The sequence below is a fragment of the Triturus cristatus genome, chromosome 6 (assembly GCF_964204655.1).
Source record: "Triturus cristatus chromosome 6, aTriCri1.1, whole genome shotgun sequence".
Classification (NCBI taxonomy): Eukaryota; Metazoa; Chordata; class Amphibia; order Caudata; family Salamandridae; genus Triturus; species Triturus cristatus.
Genome location: NC_140589.1, coordinates 1,636,166,940 through 1,636,190,644, shown reverse-complemented (window position 1 = coordinate 1,636,190,644; position 23,705 = coordinate 1,636,166,940). Strand labels below are relative to the sequence as shown.

The window sequence follows — 23,705 nt, the reverse complement described above, 5'->3', positions numbered from 1 at the left end:
CACGGCACTATGGCCAGAGAGCTCCTGATTGAGCCCAGAGGGGGCCTCTCCACGTACCTTGCAGGGAGGCCCCCTCAAGTTTCGTTACGCCAGTGCCACCTGCAAGGGGATCTCTATTCCCCCTTAAAACTGCAGGCGGGTTGCCGCCTGCACTGAAAAACACTGAGCTGCTTCAAAGCAGCCGCTCCTTTTTTCACAGGAATGCGGCTGCCCTGGGGGCAGTGCATTCACCCTAATACGTCACAGTTTGATTGCGCCGGGCGCACTTTTAAAAGGTGTACCCGGCGCAATCAAAGAAAATGCGCTGTATATATAATACGGCCCCTGGTATTTGGGGGAATTGTCAAATCATGGCTACAGCCTACCCTCATTCGTCTATGTAGGGTTCTACCATGTCCTTCGTTAGTTTGTGTTGTGCAAAAGTCATTTGGTCTCCTCTTTTTCCTGCGAAGGACATCCCATGAGACTCAAGGGGGTGACGGGTGAGCCAGAGCACTAGTGGTACAAAAGTCACTATTGACTACATGTCTTATTGTTAGAAGTGCTTTTCTATCTATAGAAACATTGATCTGGTTGTTTGAAAAATAATTACATTATAGTAAAAAGTGCATATTGGACACCACTCATCGGGGGTGGGGGTGGGAGTGGGTGTTTGGCTTCCCTTCCTGGGAAGGGATACATTAGGTAGTAACAACATGAATCTTTGCTAACTCTGCATCTATACCTTCCCAGGACACAGAGGAGTCCTGATATCAGCATGCAATTAGACCAGGCTGAGAGGCGTGCTTCAATGGGGGCGGGGTTTAATATCATAACGGCCTGCTTGATTTATGAATTCTTTTTTTTTTTTTGCAGAGTTTTATATAGCGCAAACTTGACTCGAATCCAACCAGGTATCGGAGCGCTTTACATAGCACCAGTTACGTTACACGAGGACACACATTAATTTTTTGTTAGGCACGGGGAGATTAAGTGATTTGCCCTGAATCACAGGATGTTCAGTGTCATTGCCGAGACTCGAACCCAGTTCCCCAGGTCCGAGGGCAAGCGCCCTAGCCTTTAGGCCAACTCCTCTCTCTTCTCCTCTGCATGAGAAGGGATTAAGAACAATTTAGGGGATTGCTATTCTGCCTGCGCTAATCTTGATCCACGCGCAGGCTCCTGGTGGTTCCAGAATGTTTGGCTCCTGCAATGAGCTCCTTTGTCTTAACTTATAGTAAAGTTTAGTTTGTAAATTGTGCTGTAATGAGTGATTAAGAATGTTTTTTTTTGTGCTTTGCAGATGGTTGTTCAGTCCCTTTAAACTCAACATCGGGCTCGTATACTTCGCTCATATACAAGAACATGACCAGTCCCGTCTACACGACCTTGAAAGGGGTAACAGCTCTTCATTACGAGTATGGAAAATCTTCTCTGCAAAGTTAAAGGAGCAACAGACAAAAGTGAAAATGCTCTGAGAAATTGTAGTCAAAACATGTTAAATAATTCACAGATTGGGATTATATAGAAAAAAGTTGCCCTCAAACTATTTTGAAACCTCATTTGATAGGTTATGTTCAGGGCCTCTGGAATTATGTGGCAGGGGAGGGCCAAATTATGTGGCAGCATTGACTAAATTATGCAGAAAGAAAAGGGAAAGTATGTGGCATAATGCAGCACATTTTGTAATAGTATTACTTCATTCTTTTGTCATTTTTACACTTCAACACTGTCTGAGCAAAGGTTTCACCTCAATGCCAGTTTAACACCCAAATACAGATATTTTCGAATAAGATGTATTTTAACTCTTCTATGTTTACCAGAGCCCTCAAAGGTTTTGGTAACAGGGTCTGGATTACACGCTGCACTACTGGATGACTACTTTTGCACAGGCGAGAGGGTAGTTTTCCCCTTGCCAGTACTGCACTGACAAACCAGTGCAAAATGACTTTTACACTTCATGAAAAATGGCTGATAGCACCACTGTTTATTTGATCACTTAAAGGTGAAAATGGCTATGGGTTGGTATCAATCTTAATCATTTTGAAATACGGTATAAAAAGAAGTACCATTTTGCCTCTTTGCAGTCAGCTCGAGTCCCCTCAGTGTACACGGCCTCGAGTGCTGTGACCTCCAACACTATAACATTCAACCAAGCTGTACTGATGCACGGCATTGCTGTCAATCCCAGTTTTAGGTGGCTGCTTACTAAACACAAACCTCTGGTCAAGTTAGGTGTAGTGAAAAGGATTCAATCATTATTTGTACAGCGCTGCTACTCACCCGTGAGGGTCTCAAGGCACTGTGGGGGTGGGAAGGATGCAGGCCCATCTGGAGGCTGAGGTTAGTGGAAGAGCCAGGTCTTGAGATCCTTCCAGAACTGGGTCAGCGACGGGGATTGACTGAGGTGGAGAGACAGGTTGTTCCAGGATTTGGTGGCGAGTTGGGAGAAGGATCTTCCTCCAATCCTGGTCTTGCGGAACCCTGGGACAGTGGCAAGGGCCAGGTGGACGGAGCGGATGTGTCTGGTGGGTACGTGGAATGAGAGGCAGTGGTTCAGGTGTGCTGGTCCAGTGTTGTGGAGGGCTTTGTAGGTGTGTGTGAGGAGCTTGAAGGTGACTCTTTTGTAGACTGGGAGCCAGTGGAGTTCTCGCAGGTGTTCTGTTATGTGGCTGCGACAAGGGCTGTTGAGAACCAGTCTGGCTGGGGCGTTTTGAACATTCTGAAGTTTCCTGAAAAGTTTCTGGGTGACACCTGCGTAGAGTGCGTTTCCATAGTCAAGTCTCCTGCTGATGAGCGCGTGGGCGACTATCTTTCTGGAATCAGTGGGGAACCATCTGAAGGTCTTTTGAAGCAGGCAGAGAGTGTGGAAACATGATGAGGAAACAGCTTTTATCTGGTGGTTCATAGTAAGCGAGGAGTTTAGTATCGAGGTTTTGTGCATTGTCTGTGGGTGTGGGGGGTCTCCTAGCGTGGTGGGCCACCAGGAGTCATCCCAAGCGGAGTTGGTGGGTCCCAAGATGAGGACTTTGGTCTTGTCCGAGTTGAGCTTGAGGCAGCTGTCTTTAGTCCAGGTGGCGACAGCCTTCATCCCGTTGTTTAAGTTGTTTCTGGTGATTGTGACCTGGTTGGTGAGGTAGAGGATCAGATGGGTGTCGTCAGTGTAAGAGATGATGTTGAGTCTGTGGTTCCTGATGATGGAGCGAGTGGGGCCATGTAAACATTGAAGAAGGTGGCGCTCAGAGAGAATCACTGAGGGGCTCTGCAGCCGATCTCGGTGGGTTCTGAGAGGAACGGTGGTAGACTGACTCGCTGCGTTCTACCGGTGACGAAGGAGCGGATCCAGTCCAGGGCTTTGTTGCAGATGCCGGCGTCGTGGAGTCTCATTAGGGTGCGGTGGTAGACGCTGTCGAAGGTGGCTGAGAGGTCCAGGAGGATGAGGGCTGCTGTTGATCCCCAGTCGAGGAGGGAGCGTGTGTCATTGGTGGGGTCGAGGAGGGTGGTCTCGGTGCTGTGGCTGCTTCGAAAGCCGTAGTGGGAGATATCTAGTAGCTCGGTGGCGATGGAGATGACGGCTCTGTGGAAGATATGGTGCAAGCAGGAATCCAAGGGGGCTCTGGAGTGGATGCTCATCATGGTCTTGAGAGTTGTGCATGGTGAGCAGCGTCCAGTTGAGCAAGATCTATTTGGGGGGCGGCGTCGTTGGGTGTGGTGGTGGCGGGAGTGATGAGAGGGTCTTGGGATGAAACAAAAAACATATATGATCTGTGACTATGCTATCAGTGACACATTTTGGTCTATATCCTACTCCGTCCCTTCCATTACATGCAACTTTCCATCTCACACACCACCTTTTAACCAATTTATTTGTTACTGAAAATAGAAGGGTGGATAAAGAATTTAAAGATGGTTGTCAAAGAATATCTGTACCTGATGCTTAATGTTGGTCAGATGATCTAAGCACTGGACATATGCAAACTCTTGCTGCATTCATTTGAAAACATTGGGTTTCCAGCCACATCACTATTCTGACCTTTATTATTTTTCATCTTCAGAAAGCCACCCAGATAAGCACCAGCCCGTTTGCAGATGACTCTTCGGGATCAGAGGAAGAGGACAGCTCTAGATCCAGTTCACGGACCTCTGAATCTGATAGTAGAAATATAAGTGACCCTAGTAGCCCACGGGCTATGAAAAGAGGTGAGTAACAGTGATTTGGGTGTCAGTGAAATGCAACACTAACAAAACAGGAGGAAACAAAGAATGTAATACCTTTTTTGGTTACTCGAAATGACTTGCGTTCAAACATCAGGTATGTGTGATACTAACGAATATTGGCTACACTAAGTATCCTCATCATCTTGCCATGGCTGATCCTTGGATAAGGTGAGGTAAGGCAGCATCCTCATGAAGCCACGATCAAGTGCTGGCACATAAAATGAAAAGGTATGAATAATTGCCTTTTTGAGCACCATATGGAGCATTGAATATCCTACACTGTGTCTGCTTATTGTGTTGTATTGTCTGGTCTGATATAGTGGTGTGTTACGAACTAAATGGTCTCCTGACTCCTAGCACTTTCTTACTAGTGGCAAATGGGCGACCTCAGTTGGCTACTAGTACAGAAAGTGGAAGCCATGAAATAATGATTGACAATAGAATTTAAGTAGTTGAGTTCCAGACAGCTCTAAATGACCGGGATCATTGCCCAATTTTATTTTTTCCAAACGTAGAGTTCCCACAAAAAGGATGGAAGTCTATCTCAAGAACCTCACTGGAAGGAAATTGTGAAATTTGTTCATCACAAAACTGGCATGTTTATAAATCCGTATTTGTAAAGCACGAACTACTCACCTTTACGGGTCTCAAGGCGTTGGGGACCGTCGTGGAAATTAAGTGAGCTATTGCCCAGAGCCACATGGTTCTGAGCTGAGCTGCCACTGGAGCCGGGGTTTGAACCATGAACCCTGTGCTCCGAAGTCAGCTGCCCTGGCCGCTGCACCACACCTCTCCACGTATATAGAAGGGCTGCTAAGTATTGCAGGAGTCTTTCAAATGCATGCGAGTAGCCATAAAGCAGGCAGAATATTTGCCTCAATGCTGGGGTGATGTGATCATTGTACTTCAAGAAGAGCAATAATCCAGATGTAGTGTCCAGACCATCTGTAGACAATAGGTCGGCTCTTGGATAGTCTCAGGTAAATGGTGCTGGCATAGCTGTAAAGTGATAGCACAAGTGTTATACTAATATACCAACAAAAAAGTAAGCTTTCTCCAGAAACTTTCAAAGTTGTTGAACTTTCTATTGCAACAGCATTGATTTAGAAGGGCAAGTGTCACTTGAAAAGGGCACACGTGCCCTAAACTGTCTCCATTGGTATAATATTATTGCCCAGAGTTCTAGGTCAGATTGATAGAGACCATCCTACTTGGGGATGCTCCCAAAAGGTTTTCAGACTTCATTTTCAGACTTTTGTGGATTTGTTCTATGCATGGAGTAAATGTATCTCTGGCTGCATCTCACACATCGACAGTGCTTCATTTGCGTAACTGTCAAAGATACACTGTGTTTGGCGATTATTGGTAAGGAGCTTGATGTCAATTTTGACAGAGAAAGTAATAATCCCTGGTAAATCCCATGAGCCAGCCTGCCCCATTGAATTAATGTCAAGATGAGGTAAATGTCAGTGTAACAATTATATGAATCCTGAAACTAAAAAGGGATTTTAAATATTTATTTTTCTAACTTCTTTATACCAATTATTTTCAATCTAAATCTGACAAAGACAGTTTACAATTTTGAGCTGTACGTTTCTCATTGAATGTTTCAAACTAAATACATTTAGTGCTAAAAGCTTAAAACCTTTTTACAAAGATTTACAATGTACACATAACCGGTCTTCCGTCTATGGTTGTAGCTCAATATTCATTTGACCACAGAATTCTATGATGTGGGAGTGAGCAATTCTTTCATGAGATTAAAAAAATACCAATGAAGCTTTCAAAATGAGTGAGTGAGAGGTGAAGGACCACAAAGTCTTTATCTGTGTAGTTTTATTGTTAGGTTTTGTCTAATAGTACATGCTGTCTGTTGGCGAACAATGGGCTTACAATGGGCGTAGTGCCCGCCTATTTCTAACCATTGGTTTACTTTACTGTCACTCTCATTTGCTTGCTTTCTATTCGTTAGCTTGTGTGGGCTTTCCTTCATATTCTTGTAGATCCCTTGGAGCATGGAAGCATTACTTGTGTCCTTCCAATGGTTAGTTATAAAGCACTACTTGTTTCTTCTACTTAAAGCACTCCACAAGAGTGCATGTTTTTTCCAGCTGTCACCCTCATGTATTGCTCTTCCCATTCGGCCACTCTCTGTGCTGGTCTCTCTCACCTGTGTGCTTCTCCCCTCTTCATGTTGTGCTTACACTATCATGTGCTTCGATATGTTACTTTCTCATCTGTTCACCAGTGAGCTTCCCCCAAATAGCTCCAGGTTCCTTTCTGTAGCCCAAGTGCTTCTCTACCACTCTGTGCTCCACGTTCCTCTCTCTTGCCTGTTTTGATTCCCTCTGCCCTCCATATTGCTTCCCCACCCATGCCTATTGTATTGCTTCTATCCTCCCACACTCCGGGTCTGTGGTGCTTCTGTCCCACTTGTTTCCAGTATTGCTACATCCCCACCACCCCCTCTGTGTTATTTGCCCCAACATCAGGCAGACATACGATAGGGCCCTGTATTGTTTACTGTTTAGCCATGCCCCATCGCATTAGGGATGATGTACAGCATCCCTAAAAACCATTGGCAAAGCCCATAAGTCCCAAAGGCGTTACCTGGTGGCTTTGCCAACGCTTGTTTATATGTGACATAAGCTTGGGTAGATAGCCCAAGCTATGTTTTGTTAGACCTAAAAATTCCAGTTTGTAATGAATGTTGGGTTGAATGGTTGAATATCATTAAGATCGCAATTACCAGTCTTATGCTTCACCGATGAGTGTGGCCGAGAGGCAGTACCTTTTAGTTGTTCAGATTTAATGTGGTGCTGTATCTGTTTAGTCATATGGCATGAAACTGTGCTTTAAGTAGTGTGTGATGGGTGCCCCCTGTGTTGAGCACTGTAATAAAGCTGCATCTATTCTGGTGGGTGGACCCTACTCTTAAAGCCTCTTCTCAATAAGTAGGTTTCTTCCTTGTGAGGTTGCAAACAAGGTGCCATTGCATTTGGGTAAAAGAAACCCCTTTTTGATACAATCTTAAATATGGCAAAACTGTGGTATGAATGATAATTAGAAACATATTATTATTGGCTCATATTTTTCCAAGTTACATGTTTCGAGATAAAATGTAGGCTCAGAAACGTATATAAAACATATGTCACATTATAAATAATGAAGCAACATATTTCACTTCTGAAGGGCATATATTCTTAGTCTTGCTGTCAAAAATATCGTCAACGGATTGTGTTCGTAAAGTTGTGAGCTTGCCACATCAGCCAGAAGAAAAAAGTAATTTCAAAAATAAAAAACAACATTCAGTCTTGCCAGGAAGATGTATTAAATCCAGCTGGTGCCTATTTGTGGTTGCTACTGCAGCTTTCAAACCTCTACCTTCTCAATGTTTATAATTTGTACCTATTTTACATTCTACTGATCAGTGGTGGCTGGTGATATTTGAAAGTGGTAGGGCACAAAAGTTCGGGATAAGTGCCCTGTTGCGAGTGAGCGCAGAGAGTGAGTCTGTCAGTCATAAGGAGCTTTCGGGGGGGGGGGGGGGGGGGGAGTGTTCTTCCCATGGGAAAATTTAAAACAAACATTTGCAATGCAATAGGTCTCGCATTTACAAGAGTTTAAGCTATTGGCATTGTAGATGACAATACATTTTATTTATCGGTTTTGATAATTAATACATCCATAAAAAGGCTTTGTCATTTACAATATCAATAGCTCAAACTCTTTAAACTGCGAGACCTATTTCATTTCAAAGAAGCGGCCGCCACTGTCCCGGACTGCTTGGAAAGTAAAAGCGCTCATGGTGCGCTGAATGTTGCAGGAAAGTATGTTGTGCCTGCAGTAGGAGAAACTCATTAAGGGAAAATAGTGCTTCAAGACATTATGTGTAACTACAGAAGTAAATGGGCCAGTCCTCATGGGAGGTTACAAATGAAGACAAGGCAGTATTAAGGAGGGACTAACAAGCCTATTAACGAATCAAAAGCCAGCATTTACAAAGCACAATGACACAAGCCAATGAAAAATATGGGCGGAGAGTGGTCGGAGCTTCAAGTCCATACTCGAATACAACATGCCTTGCAGACTTTAGAATATTGAAACATAAAATTCTCCATCAATTCCTGAATTAAAATTGTTCAACAATCGTATATATAACTTGTATAATTTACAGGTTTTACAGACAGTGTCTTCTATCAGTTTGATGCAGATCAAGCTGCACAGCATATTTTCTAACTCCCTGGGCTGATCACGACAGCAGACTAGTGTGCACCAACGTATTTGCTTTTAAAGCATAGACCTCAGAATGCATTGGGATTCAACAATCTTTGTTGTGGCTCTTCAGTGATCCCCATTGCTATCACCTTCCAACAGTGCCTCTCATTTCTCCATAGCCCCCCTCAAATGTATATCCTTTGTTTTATAGATCCTTTTATACCAGTGCTGGGTCTCTGAGCACTTTACATCACTCACAAATACAGAGACAATGAGTCAAACATGTCTAAGGCAGTGTATAGAAAATATTACATAAGACAAAGGGGACTACAAGGTGTAGGATTCACATCATCCATACTGGTAGGCATTTTTTAAGAATGCTTTGCTTGGTAAAAAGAGGATTAACGACATTCATGTCTGACAATAGAAAAAGCACATTTGTATACATAGAACAGGTGGTAAATCGTATGAAACGCTACACATTTTTTGTATGATCAGAGACAACACTGCCCAAACATATACTTTAGATACATGTATACGCACACATTGAAAGTGAAATGCAAATAGAAACATGGTTTTAAGGACCAGCAACTTCAATGCAATGCACATAGAGTGGCGTGCAGGCGCATACATTCATACATACATACATACACAACACACCCACAGGTGAAGAGGCACCAGCCATGCAAACTAAAAGCAAAGCTGGCGTGCACACCCTTACAGAGACCAACGCACGCATACGCGCGCACACTGAAGGGTGCACATTTCTGTGACCACTGACACTGTAACTGTACCACACACTGCCTACAATCAGTGGTGTGCAATGTGCATACACACAGCAACATACAAGTACAGTGGCACACATTCAGTCACTGGTACATACAGACATGCATGAGCGCAGTCATGTTTACACAAACTGCCCCAAAATAAACCATATCAGTAATCCCGCCAGATACCCCATCACTTACCTGAAGATTGTGACGGGGTATGGGTAAAAAACACCACTCCCGGAATTGGTCCTATGCCTCCTACGCTACATCCTGTCCCTTTTCCTGGGTGGGGAGGAGGTACTGCGAAACTTGGTGCCCCTCAAGGGAGGGGGCTTAGTTGCCCTCAATAAGGGCCGGGTGGCGGTGCCACCACGCGCTACAATCAAAACTGTGTAATCCATTTCAAAACCCTCCCTCAGGTCAATAAAATATGTACCTAAATGCCCCCGCCAGCCAAAATTCAGCAAAAATAAAGAAGCATCTCTAAATCAAATGGCAACAAATACTCGGGGGGGGGGGGAAATTGTTGACCGGGATGACCTCATTCAGAGCTTACCTATGTCTCGAACGTGCTGTACTTGATTTCGTCCTCTTACTATTATCAACTGTTTCCATCGGATGTTGATGTGCTCACGATTTCCTCGTTACCAGATGTCACAATGTATGTGAGTAAAAGTTTCTCAACGACACATGCTCAGGATTTTGTGAAGTTTTTAAGCTACTCAACAGAGCCGATCAGGGCTGGGTGATTGGCAGGTAATCAGAGATTGTCTGTCAGTTGGCTCTCGATGTGCCTCGATCCTTCCAATGCTTTCTCAGAAGGCTGAGGTGGAGTTCAGTAGGGCTCTGGCTGACACAGGTCAACCTGGCCCCTAGGTTGGAAATTAAGGCAGGATGATTAAGTCAGCAATTGCTTCTGGTCTGCAGACTGCCAGGATGTTGTTTCCCCTCCCTAAATTTCCTGTTGGGTTCAGCCAGAGGCCCAGGAAGACCCCTCCTTGTCGACCCCAGAGAAGCAGAGAGAACTCAATCCCTCACAAACTGCAGCAAGAGGCATTAAGCACACATGGATTGCTTACTGCAGTTGCACCGCATTCCTATCCAATCCAGACACCTATCTCTTGTTGAGAGCCGTGTCAGGACTGGATTGGGCAGGGGAAGCCAACACTCACCTTGAGCACTGGGACCTGCGCCTGCCCATCCCTCTCCTCCTACCATGCACAGATTGTGACAGACCACCTGTGAGCATGTCGGGCAGCTCACGAAAAGGCAATCGGCCAACCTGACATGCGCACTTTGCAAGTGTGTTTCGGGGACCAGGGTGAGCCTGGATTGTGTATTGTATATATTAGCCCCGCCCGCTCATCACTAAGCAACCCAGCTCGTAAAATAAATGCACAGCGCCGCGGCTGGAAAATATTTAAACCGTACATTTGGGAAATACCGACGCTCACCTAAAGGAGCTGCTACTGACTATATCAAGGACCTGCTGTGTAAACTGGTTTTAAATCTACCATACTCTTTCCAACTATGAGTGTATGTAACTGGAAAACAAGCTTTGCCTCTACAAATTGTATGTTGCTAGACTTCCCATCTTTTTATGTGTTTGTTGAGTTGTTTGTAAATCTAATAATAAGTATTGATTAATGTTTTGCGATTTTATTACACACTATTCTTTCTGGCTATATTACAGATATACTTTTAAATCTTCCTAGATTATACATTTTAGCTAAAACATATTTCTGTTTATTGCTTTAATTCTAATACCGGTAATGTCATAAGTTAAATAAATAAATATTGTTAACCAGCATCTAAAATACATGCAACTTTTTAAAATAATTAAATATATGTTTAAGAAAAATGAAATGGAACATAAACAACTCCTAACGAGTGACAAGATATGCAGCACATTACAATAGAATACACAAAATAAAAAACAAGCACTATAACATTTAATAGCATCTGCTGATAATCTTAGATCATGCACTAGACCCTGCCCTAAAACCTTAGTAAGTGTTAATGTAACAGTCTTCTAGAAAGCTAGCATCCAAATTGCTTTGCAACTTGTTCTTAACAATTATTGCAAAGTGGCTCATGCAAGAAGTGGCTTATGCTTGATTGTCTCGAGATTCGGTGTCCCTCCCCCTGCATAGTTCTCTTGACAAATATTGGCCACCAATTAGAACCCCACAATTGCTTGACCCCCAGTTGGGAATCGTTATCCCCGCTAAGTTGAAACATACAAAACGTGATAGATGCAATGCTTGCATTAATCTCAGCCACTGATATTTACTTTGGCTACATCCCAGTCCATCGTTATTATGCACACCATGCCACCTCAGTTTGTACCCAATCGGGGCAAAACCGGACAGGGCTGCTTGTGTTCTAGTTCAGGGAGGACCTGGCCTGGCAGATCGGGCTGGACTGTTCCTATTGGAGCAGGGTCAGGACTGATTTGCATGTGGGCAGGTCTAAACTGACGTGGCATAGGAGCAAAAGAACGATTGGTTGGAATTCTACCCTGAGAGATTGCCAGTGGTAAGGCTTATTGCAAGCATTCCACCCATCACCTTTTGTGCGTCTAATGAACTTCCTGCTAAATGCCATCAGTGCATGTTGAGTCACAGTAGTTATGGAGCAAACTTCACTATGGCTTTGGATTGGCGTTGGCTTCTACTGTTATGGAATTTAGTCAGCAGATGCAGAAACCTTATTTGATGCAACTGCACCCTTGAACTTTCTTGTTGGCAAGAATCCTAGTGGTTGTGGTTCGGCTTGTGAGGCATTACCATCCTCAAGATATCCATCATGCTTCGCTATCTTGGAAATGTACTTATTCTCAAAGTCCTAGTTTGTTTTACCGACTACCTCCTGGTTATGACCAGGAATTTGGTTTTGCAAAATTTGTATCTCTATGTCCCACTTGCCAAAATTGTACTTACTGTGCTGCTGTATTACTTAGCTTGCACCCAGATCTGGTTTTACAGAAATTTGTTTCAATTCGAAATATATGAGGTGACATTAGGGATATAATGACATGACGAATTGTGCATTTACATAACTTTTGGGCACCAGACGTTTGCAATCGTACCAATATAGGAGCGGTCTGCACGACGAGCATGTGTATTGAATATACATAAGCAATTGCATTTGTCTTATGGATGTGTAATGATTAGCAAAGTATGGGCGAGCTAATCAAGGGTGAAGACCTACACAGGACAGCAGATGTTTACTTAGCGTGCTTGTACTGCTATAAAACTACTATGGATCTGATTCACATAGAAAGTAGAACATTTATACACAGATACTTACACTTATGTTTCGATGTAGAATTTAAAATGTCATAATTATATCTGTGAAGCTGCACCAGTCGCGGTTTCTTAGGACAAGTCCTGGAAAAGTTTAAAAATTTCCATTTACCCTAGCGCAAAGTCATTCTCTCCTATGTAATTGTATATATTCTACAATTACACATGCAAAACTGTCCTGCATGAGTGTAACTGCACTTTTTAACTTTTGCCCATAGCGCACAAATCAGCATGCGAAAATGTGTCTCATCAATTGATTTGCACCGTTTCATATTACAAAAAAAATCTTCTATGTGGTAAAATATTTTTTTCCTGTGTCGAAACCATTTCTGTTTTCCTACACCCCACCAGTGTTTGGTGTGTTCCATTCCCGACCTGGAAACAGATTTAATTCTGCCTTTGAAAGGAGTTTATGTCTGACCGATTCTAGGATGAGAATGAAAGACGTTGTGAATATCCTCAAACTCCTAATTTAGTGATTGTACATAAACTTTGCAGAGTATCCTTGCCCTCAGATACCCACTCATTGCTTATGAGAGAAGAGTTCCTACCAAATAATATTATACTATCAGTACTTCCCAGTTCATGGAAGCGCTGATAATTGTAATATGGGTACCTCCAGGTGCAGGAACACCAAAGCAGATTTAGGGCCTAATTAAGAGTTTGGCGGTCCATAGGACTGCCAAATCTGCATTGGCGTGGTGGCTACTGCCGCAACGGCGGTCCGACTGCCGTATTACAACTTTGGCGGTCGGACTTCCAAGGGCCTGCCGCAGCTGCTGGTGATCCGCGATCCCTTGGTGTTGGTGCGGTCTGGAGCATCAACATGCTGGCGGTGCCGCTGCGGCATAACCAAGCATATTATGACTTTCCTGACCTCCACACTTTTCATGGCGGTGATCCGACCATGAAAAGTGTGGCGGTCATGAAAGTAAGGGAGCCCTACAGAGACCCCTAGTGCCCCTGTGCATGGGGGTGCATGCAGGTGGGCACATGGTGTAACCTCTTGTGTGCATGCACCCAAGTTTTTGCACGGCATGGACTGCAAGGTCCATGCCTTGCAGGAACTTGCTTTGGCACTTCCTCAGCGCTGCAGCTCAAAGGCTCACATATGAGACTATGAAATGCACCGCTGCCCACCGTGCTACAAAATGACTCGTAATCTGGCGGGCAGGTGGCGGACGACTTTGCGGTGCGGGGCACTGGCATGATGACCTGCTCCCACAACGCCAAATGAGTAATCAGGCCCTTACTCTGTATGAAGAACTTAGAGGCTTATTTAGGGGCTTATTTACAAGCCCCACGCGCTGCCGGTGTGTCACATTTTCCTATATTAAAAGTGACGCACCAGTGGCACAAGGGGCTTGTAAATAAGCTCCTTAATTCCTGCACTCTGTCATGATCCTTAAGGTGACTCAATTGAAACCATCACCCTCTTCCTTTTTGTTTGAGGCAGAGCCTTTCGTCTTGTACTATCTTTCTTGCATTACTTCCGAAGCTACCATCTGGTCGTGTCTATCAAGGCTTCTATACATATTTTTAATGTTACATACAATAGTGGCCTGTTTGTAGGCTAACATGGTCACTGATCTTGCAAAGCGAATGCAGTGAGGGGTGCAAATGCAGGGCTTAGAAAGCAGGCTGACTTGTTAATTGTGTTCCTCGTAAGATTTGTGCTGCAATTGCCATGATTTTTCTTAAGATTTATTCCAGCAACGCAGAGAAGGAATCTTTCCCTTCTCAGATGCACATACTGTTCGTGAATGTAGCAGCTGACATACCATTACAAAGGGAGATGACCTTTTGTGTTCCATCCCATAGGAAGAAAAGTAGCAGAGAGCTTCTGCATATAATATGAACCGGAAGCATTATTCAGGTGTCCTTTGTAACTATAATCGCTCCTTAAGACGCCATGCATGTGAAAGATATCTAAGGTACCAGTGTTAGGGAGGGGAGTCAAGACACATTTTGGTTGTTGAAGAGAACACTGAATTATGAAGTTCAGACTTCAGGTTAAATGGCAAAATAAAGTATTTGTGGAGGCTTAACATGACCATGAATTTAAAAAAAACCTAATATAACCATGCTTTTAGGTCGCTGATTACAGTTTTCAGACCAAAAGGTTATGGATGTGAGATGATATATGATTTGGGCCTATTTAACCTTAGCTCTAATTTGTATAATAACTGCAAAGTCGTTTATAATGATTATAATCATTCTAATGCACATGATTTGCCGACAAATAGTGTAAAATAATCATATGATGTAAAATGTCAATTACTGTGTGTGCGTATTGATTTTGGGGTGCAAGGTGGGTCTCTATACATACCACCTGCAAATGAAAGATTCAGTAATAGTGGCAAATATAAATATTGTGGATAAAATGCATCGATTCAATTAAAAATGTTTTTAATAGAACCTTGTGCTGCAGTCTACACAAAGCACTCTGAGAGCTTGACTTATTGGTTGATGTGATGAAAATGTAATAAGGAGATGGTATAAGTATATGACGTAAGCCTTTCAGAAAGAAAGGGGTCAAATCTCAGTATTCAAGTTGGAAAATAATTAGAATTATTGTACAGCAAAGCAAAAATAATCTAAATGTATTACTTTTTCAAATGGAACAAAAAATGGAAGATTATTTTGTCTATATTTGTAATGAATGTATTTTTTAAGGATCGCTAGTGGTTTGACTCAAATATAATTTCTGAAACTTCCCAATTCCTCAGGGCCTAACATCTTCTCAAATGATTTCTACAAGCATTTCTAGTGAGACTAGGCTCTGATGCTTTCAAGGCTGTTAAACAAAAGTATTGAATCTTATTCCTTTTCCCAGTCAATGGATCATTTGCATATTATTGTTAAGCATTGGAAAATGATGGACACAACTCAGTACTAAAGATTTTGAACTGTCATGTGAACTCTGAAATCAAAGTCTAATAAAGCTTTGGGTGCTCATAGTGGATCCAAGGATGAAGTCACAAGTGTCTAAGGAATAATGAAGGTCCATATGAGCACAGCATTGTTACAGTAATGTTTGTTTTTTAGTGGCAATCGCTCATTTAAATGCTTGTAGCAGTGACTGGGATATTTTCCTTATTCTTTAAATGCAAAAAGTTCAATAGTCATATTTCTTCACGATTTCTGCTCCATTTTGAAGTGAAATCATTTAGCTTCATGATTTGCTACAGCACTTGCTTTGTTATGTGCGAGTCGCCAGCACAGATTCTTGGTTGGAGCTTACTAAATTAAGGAAAGCAATGAAAAATGAGTGTCTGCTATTTCCTTTATTGTTTAATTTTACTTCAGAGCCACTTGCTATTGCTATTGAAACAAGGTTAAGTACCAATAAGTGGGGAATAAAAGTGTGGGACAGTGAGTAAACAAGTTAGTCTCCCTGTAACCTAAGCTTCTTCAAAGGACAGGAAGTCAATTGGTCCAATCCAAGATCACTGCGCTGACAGTAGGAGTCCAGGGGATGATCTTACTTACTGGAACTTTAGATACATTGGGACTATGGTCAGATATCTAGAAATATCCATTGATAGCTACTTTTACTCACTGCTAGATAAATTTAAAGTTTTCATCACCCACTTGAGTAAACTGCACCCCTACCTATTGCTAGACGTTAACACAGTTGAAATGGTGGTTATTCTAAAATGTACTTTTGTGTTCAGTAATTTATATTCGAGGTGTCATCATAGCTAGGTGTCTTGATTTGACTTATTCAACCAGCTACTTTTTAAAGAGAGTTCAAATATATTCACAATTTGCTGAAAAAATTGAAAGTACAATGGACGAGTGAGAAACCAGAATACTCTGATCTAACCTCCTGCTATAAGTATCTATTCTTCAACATGCTGGCCATTAGTTAGGTAATTCTCAGAGTATTGGTGGAACTCCATGGTGGATAGATATTGAGCAATCTTCAGTGGATGATTTGCCAATCCAACTTGCAATATGTTCTGAAATCTTAAGAAGTAATGGTTCAATATTGGAGACAAAATATGATCACTGAGATGGTAATTTGGAGGGTGGGCAGGAAAAATATGTTCAGTATTTGGCTCAATTTTGCACACAAAACTACTATTTTGAAAGATAAGGTTAGTTGGGATCTTTCATTTATGTCAGTTATATGAGATGACCTGTGGTCCAGTTAATTTCTCAGAATCAAAAAAGAAGGAGAAATAGTTCATTTGACAGTACCACCTAAAGTATTTGAAATACGTGCTCATAAAATAGAAGGATGTAACAATTTTTAATTTTGTATAAGGACACCACAAAGTTTTGTTTGGAAGGGCACACAAAACCTATAACTGACTTGAAAAAGGAACTGGAATTTCTTTGAGGTATCAAAGTCGTTAACTGAATTGCCCCTCAGTTAATGATTGGTAAAGGGAAATAATATCTAATATTAACATGGTAATTGATTCTTCTAGCTCATAAGGTGCACATTTTGAATGATGCAAGGCTATTGCATGATTGTGGCTTTGGAGGTGCATATATGTTATGGAGCTTTGGATTCCCATATGGGAATGAATTTTCATGCTGTTCGTAACTTGAATGAGCCTCTAGTAAACTAAGGCATGCTATGAGTGTAACTGAGTTGTAATGGATGAGCTGTCGTCTTGTTCATAAGTAATGGACCAGTGTAAATTGCCACATAGTGGAGATTGCTTTTTATGTGTTTGAAGTTGTAAATGGATTGATTGTGCCATCTATTTTGTCCTAGGTGTGTCCTTGTCTTCGATGACCTCTGAAAGCGACTATGCCATTCCTCCTGATGCTTACTCCACAGACACTGAATATTCAGAGCCAGAGCAAAAACTTCTAAAAACATGTTCTTCCTCTAGTGACAATGGAAAGAACGTAAGCAACTGTTCCTTCTTTCTTCAAGGCATGCCTATTGCTCTTGTTGTTGCTCGACCCTCCTACCATTGAGATTCTCAGAACAGGTCCTTGCATGCAGTTTTGATGTATTATGTAGGAGAGTGAATACTTTTCATATGAGATTTTGGAAATATTGGCAGTGTTAAAATCTCAAAGAGGACTGTAGGATGGTGAGAGTAAATGTATTCTCGAAATGACAAGCACATTTGGCTTCTATGTAGCAGGCTTCTGCATCAGTAGAAAAATAATTCCCAAGGAATTAAAATAATTGTATTGTATTTAATTGTAATTATATTATACAGCACTTAATATCCTTGAAGAGGCATTAAAGCGCTTTATGAAGGGCAGCACGCTGCTCCCGAATCCATGGTTAGTAGTTAGTCCTGTGTTATTGGCTATTGTTGGCTAATGGGATTAGTCTTCTGTGCTTAAGGAAACCATTCCATGCATTCATTCCAATTTCTGTGTGGTAGATTACGTTTACATTAGTTAGGCGTAATCCTTATTCAGGCAGATTTGAGCTCATGCAGATGCTTGGTGGGATTAATGGATTAGCTAGAGAAGGTTTGGTATGGCTAGGTTGCAGGAGTATGAATTTTCAAGGAAGGACAAATTGTGATCTTTGAATTTAGTGTTAAATTAGATATTTCTGATAGACACTAGAATCAGGCAAATAGTTTGTCCAACGCCATGCCATGCCACCACTCCAGCCAAGTCAGCTTATCAGCTCAGGGTTTGGAAGCAAAAAGTAATAGGTGACATATATGTAAGGAAATACAGAGAGCTTTAGGGTGCACTCGAAGGAAAGAGTAACCTCACGATCGTAGCAATTCGAGAACATACATGGGCAAATAATGCAAACATTGAAAATGAGATTTTGCAAATGCTGATAAAGCATCTTAATTGCTGTTTTGCAGGTGCAAGTCTTAGATGTCAAGGCAATATCTATAAGTTCTCCATTCATATCACTAGTACTCTCATAACATTGTATTTTCTCCCTGCCACTTTATCTTCCCCATTTATTTAACCCCTCATAGTGACCTTTAGACCGGTGCATACATCCTTTTTTTTTAGCACATTATCATTTTGTCAGGCTTTGCTGACAGGAGAGCCTTTATACCGCCTGGTTTTCCAATACTGGTTTACAAGAGCAGGGTCCAATCCAGATTTTCTGAATATTCACGAGATACATTTACTTAAATAAATCTAAATATGAATCAATTAGCAATGGGTTCTTTTGAAAGTGTCGCACTGATCTAGCCCTCCTCTGCCGATGTCCACCTTAATTAGGTAATAAATCAATTCACTGTGAAAATGTTGCATTGATCTCGCCCTCCTTGGCTAACATTAATCCCACATTGACTAACTTTTCATGGTGGTCCTCATGTTATTTACAAGGAGGAAAAACAGTCTCCCATTCATGGTGAATGTTTTATCTTTTTTCTGACTCAGATTTAGGCCAAACAGTGATGAGATGTAGATACAGAAGACTGGATAGTAAGCCCATTTACCTGAGTTTCACAATTATCTTCAAATGCTTGTAATTGTGGACAACATATCCTCATTCCTTCTATACAATACATCAGGAGCAAGCTGCATTTTGTATAAATAATTGAGCTGGGTTAATTAAAATGTGGTTTTCCCTAATACATGCTTTGCATGTTCACAGATTCTTCTCCATATCTAGTATATGATGTTGATGTCTCTGGATTATTTATTGAATTAGAAGCTTGTATACTGCTTTGGTACCGTGAGGTATACATGCACTTTTTATGGTAAAAGCATCAGCTATGCCAAGTTTGTACATTGAAAAAAGAACGGTACAAATGAGAGGAGAAATGGGGAACAGAATTTAGGGACAGTGTAAAGACTGGCTGGAAAGGAAGTACAAATGTCTAGAAGAGAAGGAGATAAGAACTGTGGAGAGTAGCAAATGATAAATGAGGGGAAGAAGGACCTAGGGTGGGACTACACATCATCTACGACACTGATGAGCTATTGTGTCTCCAAGGCACTAAAATTACATTATTCAATCTATATCAAGAATCTCTTAGTGAAATATTCGTGGTCTGTGAGGAGACAGGTCAGGGAGAGAGAAGGTGAAGGGGTGGAGAGAAATTGGAGAAGAGAGAAAAGAAGTGTGGAGTAAGCAGCAAAGATGAGGAGAGGAGAGCAATATAGAGTAGTAATGGGGAAAGGTATGGGAGGTCAAGGGATGGATGATAAGAGGTAAGGGGTAGGTTATGACTGGGAAAGGAGGGGAGGGCGAGGGAGGGAGGGAGGCGGGCGAAGTGATGGAAGGCAGAAAGGATGAGGATAGAGATCTGGGAGGAAGAACGAAAGAGGGGGAGTGGAGAGGAGAGAAAAGTGTGAGAATAGGAGGAGGGGGGAAATGAAGGTGGAACGAAAGTAAGCTTGAAAAGGGCCCTGGTGCAGGTGAAATGGTTGTTGGCATGGGAAAGAAAAAGAGAGAGACTAAGGGAATGGGAATGGATAGGGGATTGAATGGCTACGAAAGGTGATAGATAAAGGGAAGCGTAAGGGAAAGAGAAGCAGAGGAGCGGTAGAAAGGAAAGAGGTAAGGGAGCAAGAGGAGGTCATGTAAGGCTGAGTGGTCAGAGTGGGTTGCAATATAGTGGTAGAGAAAGAGGACAGAGTGGGTATGAACATAAATAACCATATAATGAGGAAGAATAAACATAAAGAGGGGAAATAGTGTTAGAACATCATGAACAACATTACAGTTGATTCAGTGGGTGAGATACAGTTTGAAGAGATGAGTATTAAAAGAGGGCTGAAGAACTGAAGGGGAGGTTTGGTCCTGATTTACGCAGGTAGAGAGTTCCAGAGGAGAGGGGTGGTTCCAGAGAAAGATTGATGTAAGGCATGTGAAGTTCTGCAGTTGGGGATTTTCATAAGAAGGTTATTTTTGCTTGTGAGGTCTATCATGCCGTAGGATGGCTGGAAATTAGTTAGATGAGGAATAGAGATCTCAATTTAAATTTGATCCTGATAGGAAGCCAGTGTAGCGAAACTAGTATTAGAGTAAAATCAAATTTCCTTGAAGAAGAGAGGTTCGGCTGCAAAATGCAAGACATATTTAAGATGCATAAGGGCCGATAAGGAGGCACCTGCGAAAACAGCATTGCGGAAGCAAAAATGTGGTGGTATTAGTGTGTTAGCTGTAGTTTTTAGAAAACCAAGAGGCAAAAGAGCCTTTATTTTTTCAAAACTTGGAGGTGAAAGTTAGTCAGTTTGGCACTACTATTTACAGGGGTTGAATATAGAAGGAATTGTCTGGCAGAATCCCAAGACGAGGCAGTGGGTGGAGGAGAAGGAGAGAATTCTGCAAAGTTAAGTTGCTTTATGGGGTCAGCACTGAAGGACTGTTAGACTTGGCTTTTTCAGCGGGTTTTGCTTTTTGGCCTCCTGTTTTTGTTGGTTTCAGGATTCTGGGCACTTTACCACTGCTGATCAGTGCTAAAGTGCATATGCTCTCCAGGTAAATTGTGTTTATGGATTGGTATTTCCATGTTTGGGCTTTTTGATTACCTTTAAGTTCCTAGTTTAGTGCACTATGCGTGCCCAAGGCCTGTAAATCAAATGCTGCTGGTGGGCCTGCAGCACTGGTTGTGCCACCCACACAAGCAGCCCTGAAAAGGATTCTCAGACCTGCCACTGCAGTGTCTGCGCACAGTTGGTAACAGCCATGCACCCACTTGCAAGGCCCTAACCTTCCCTTTTCTTACTTGTAAGACACCCCTAAGGTAGGCCCAAGGTAGCTCCATGGCAGGGTGCAATGTATGTAAAAAGTAGGACGTGTACTGAGGTGTGTGACATGCCCTAATAGTGAAATGAAGTGTATCTTGTTTTTCACTATTGAAAGGCTATCTGTCCCATAGGATAGAATGGGAGATTATTTATAACATTTTAAATATATAACTTCCCATTGGGACAAGATAGAAAGATGGGGTTTAGTATGCCTGAACACAGAATATAAAAATGCATCTTTTAGTAAAGATGATTTTTATATTGTCTGTTTGAAAATACCACTTTTAGAAAGTGGGTATTTTCTTGCTTAGCCATCCTGTGTGCCTCTGCAGATTTGTGGATTGACTGTCTGGCTTTGTAGTGACAGGGGCTGGGATGTGCATTCTCTCAGATGGCCATGGGAGGGGGGGTTTGATGTGTGTCCTGCCTTTCCTGAATGAGTCAGGGCCAGGCTGAATTGACCTGGGCTTCATTCAGAGTAGTGGGAGGAGTTTTCACTAGTACCTGAATAGGCCTGGTCTGTATTTAGAGTGGTGGGAGGAGATTTCCCATGCATCTGAATAGGCCCTGTCTGCCTTGGACAATGCTGTCTACACCTCCTGCCGGGAAGCTGGACCAGAGTTGACAGAACTGGTTTGGGCTGAGCTCAGACACTCTCTGACCAAAAGAACAAATAGAAACAGAGCATAAATATTGGGGCCCAGAACTTCAGATTACTGCTGAACTAAGGAACCTGCCAGGAAGAAGGGATGGAAAAGCTGTCAGGAGGAACTGCCACTTTGCTGTGTGCTCTGCTGTGTTGGCCTGCTGCTTCTGTCTTGGGCAGGGAAAGGACTGGATTGCACTTTCATCATCCTGCTGTTAGAGTTTTCTCCAAGGGCTTGAAGTAGAGCTTGCCTCCTGTTGGAAGTCTCAGGGAGAGAAAAGACTTGAGAGAACTCACTGGAATCAAGGAACCTGCCAAGAAGAAGAGATGGAAGAGCTGGCAAGAGGAGTACTGGCCCTTTGCTGTGTTGTTGCTTTGTTGGGTTGGCCTTCAGTTGCTGCTTCTGCCTTGGGCAGTGAAAGGACTGGACTGAACTTTCTTTACTTGTGCTGAGTATCTCCAAGGGCTTGAAGTAGAGCTTGCCTCCTATTCTGAAGTCTCCAGGACTGCAAAGACTTTCCCAACCTCGGGGTACCGCTTCTGGGACCCCTGTTTCAGTTGCCACAGAGAAGGGAAAAGCAACCAACTCCGTCACCGACTCTGTCGCTGGCTACGTGTCCTGAAGGCACTGCAGAGGGCACCGCCACATCTCGCACCGCCACCATGGTCTTACCGACGATGATGACCAGTGCCACCGAGCCACTGCTTTCACCGTGACCTATGGGCACCGCACGCCTCACCGCTTCGCTTCAAACCGCAATCACGACGGTTGCCACGACCGGCCTGCACCAAAGTGTTGGCCACAACACAAAAGATACTGTTTACGAGTCTGCTGACGCCCCTGACCGACGCGGTCAGATGGAACTGTTGGATTCCGTTGTGTACAGCACCGCGGTAGCAATGGATGGAGCTACCGACTCAGAAGAACTGTGTTTGTGAGATATTTCTGCAATTCTAAAGGATATCTGGCAAAATATATATTTTTCAGTACTGTATGTTGGATTCTTATCGTTTTGGTCTTGTTTTGGATATAGAAAAATATTGGATATTTTTCTAAACTGGTGTTGTGTCCTTTTGTAGTGTTTTCACCGTATGACTGTTGGTTATGTGCAAATGCTTTACAGATTGCCTCTACGATAAGATGACTGCTCATGCCAAGATACCAAGGGGGTGAGCCGGGGTTATTTTAAGAGTACAACTCCCTTACCCTGACTAGGAAGAAGGGTCCCTACTTGAACAAAGATACCTACCTCTGCCAACTACAGACCCCCATTTCTAACAAGAACTTTTTGTGTTTAGGAATGAACAGGCTAGACTTGGTCTTTTTGGAATTGAGAGTGAGGAAATTATCCTTCATCCAAGTCTGAATGTTGTGAAGGACTGATAGAAGGGTAAGGATGTCAAGCAGGGCTGTTGTTTTGAAATATATTAGTGGGTTTTCTGTGCATTGACATTCACAAATTTACTCTATCAAAGATCTCACTAAGTCATATAGAGAGACAAAAAGTGTAATACCTTCCATGGCCAAGATCTATCACCACCTGTAGCACGTCAAGAACTGGTGGAATATTTAGTAAACAGTTTTCAGGTATTTTTAGCTGCCTTACCAACCTTTTCATAATGAAATGCCTGGACTGCAGGCACCCCCAAATCCATCCTCAGCCCACAAAAGGTTTTCTATTTGTTTCCTTTTAAAATATCACTCATATGTACAGTTCCTAGGCCTTACACAGTATCTGGAAGTTGTCTTTCAGAAGACGCAAGTTAACAAATAAGTGCCATATGAGCACCCAAACTTAATTTCTGAGAAACCCCAACCAACATTTGCCAGCCACTGCTATCAACCTGAAGGTAGTTCTAGAGGTGATGCCTTCCATCTTAGAACCATAGAGCAACAGTTTCTGA

At 42.6% G+C, this 23,705-nt stretch overlaps 1 protein-coding gene across 2 annotated transcripts in view; it reads left to right on the top strand.

The window, feature by feature from the left end:
- PLEKHH2 (pleckstrin homology, MyTH4 and FERM domain containing H2) overlaps window positions 1–23,705 on the top strand; it is a 626,603-nt gene that overhangs the window by 327,951 nt on the left and 274,947 nt on the right. For both annotated transcript variants that reach the window (XM_085612785.1, XM_085612786.1), the window contains exons 9-11: window positions 1,283–1,377; window positions 4,035–4,179; window positions 17,226–17,362. In XM_085612785.1, the coding sequence (XP_085468911.1) occupies window positions 1,283–1,377; window positions 4,035–4,179; window positions 17,226–17,362 (377 nt within the window). The remainder of the gene's footprint in view (window positions 1–1,282; window positions 1,378–4,034; window positions 4,180–17,225; window positions 17,363–23,705) is intronic.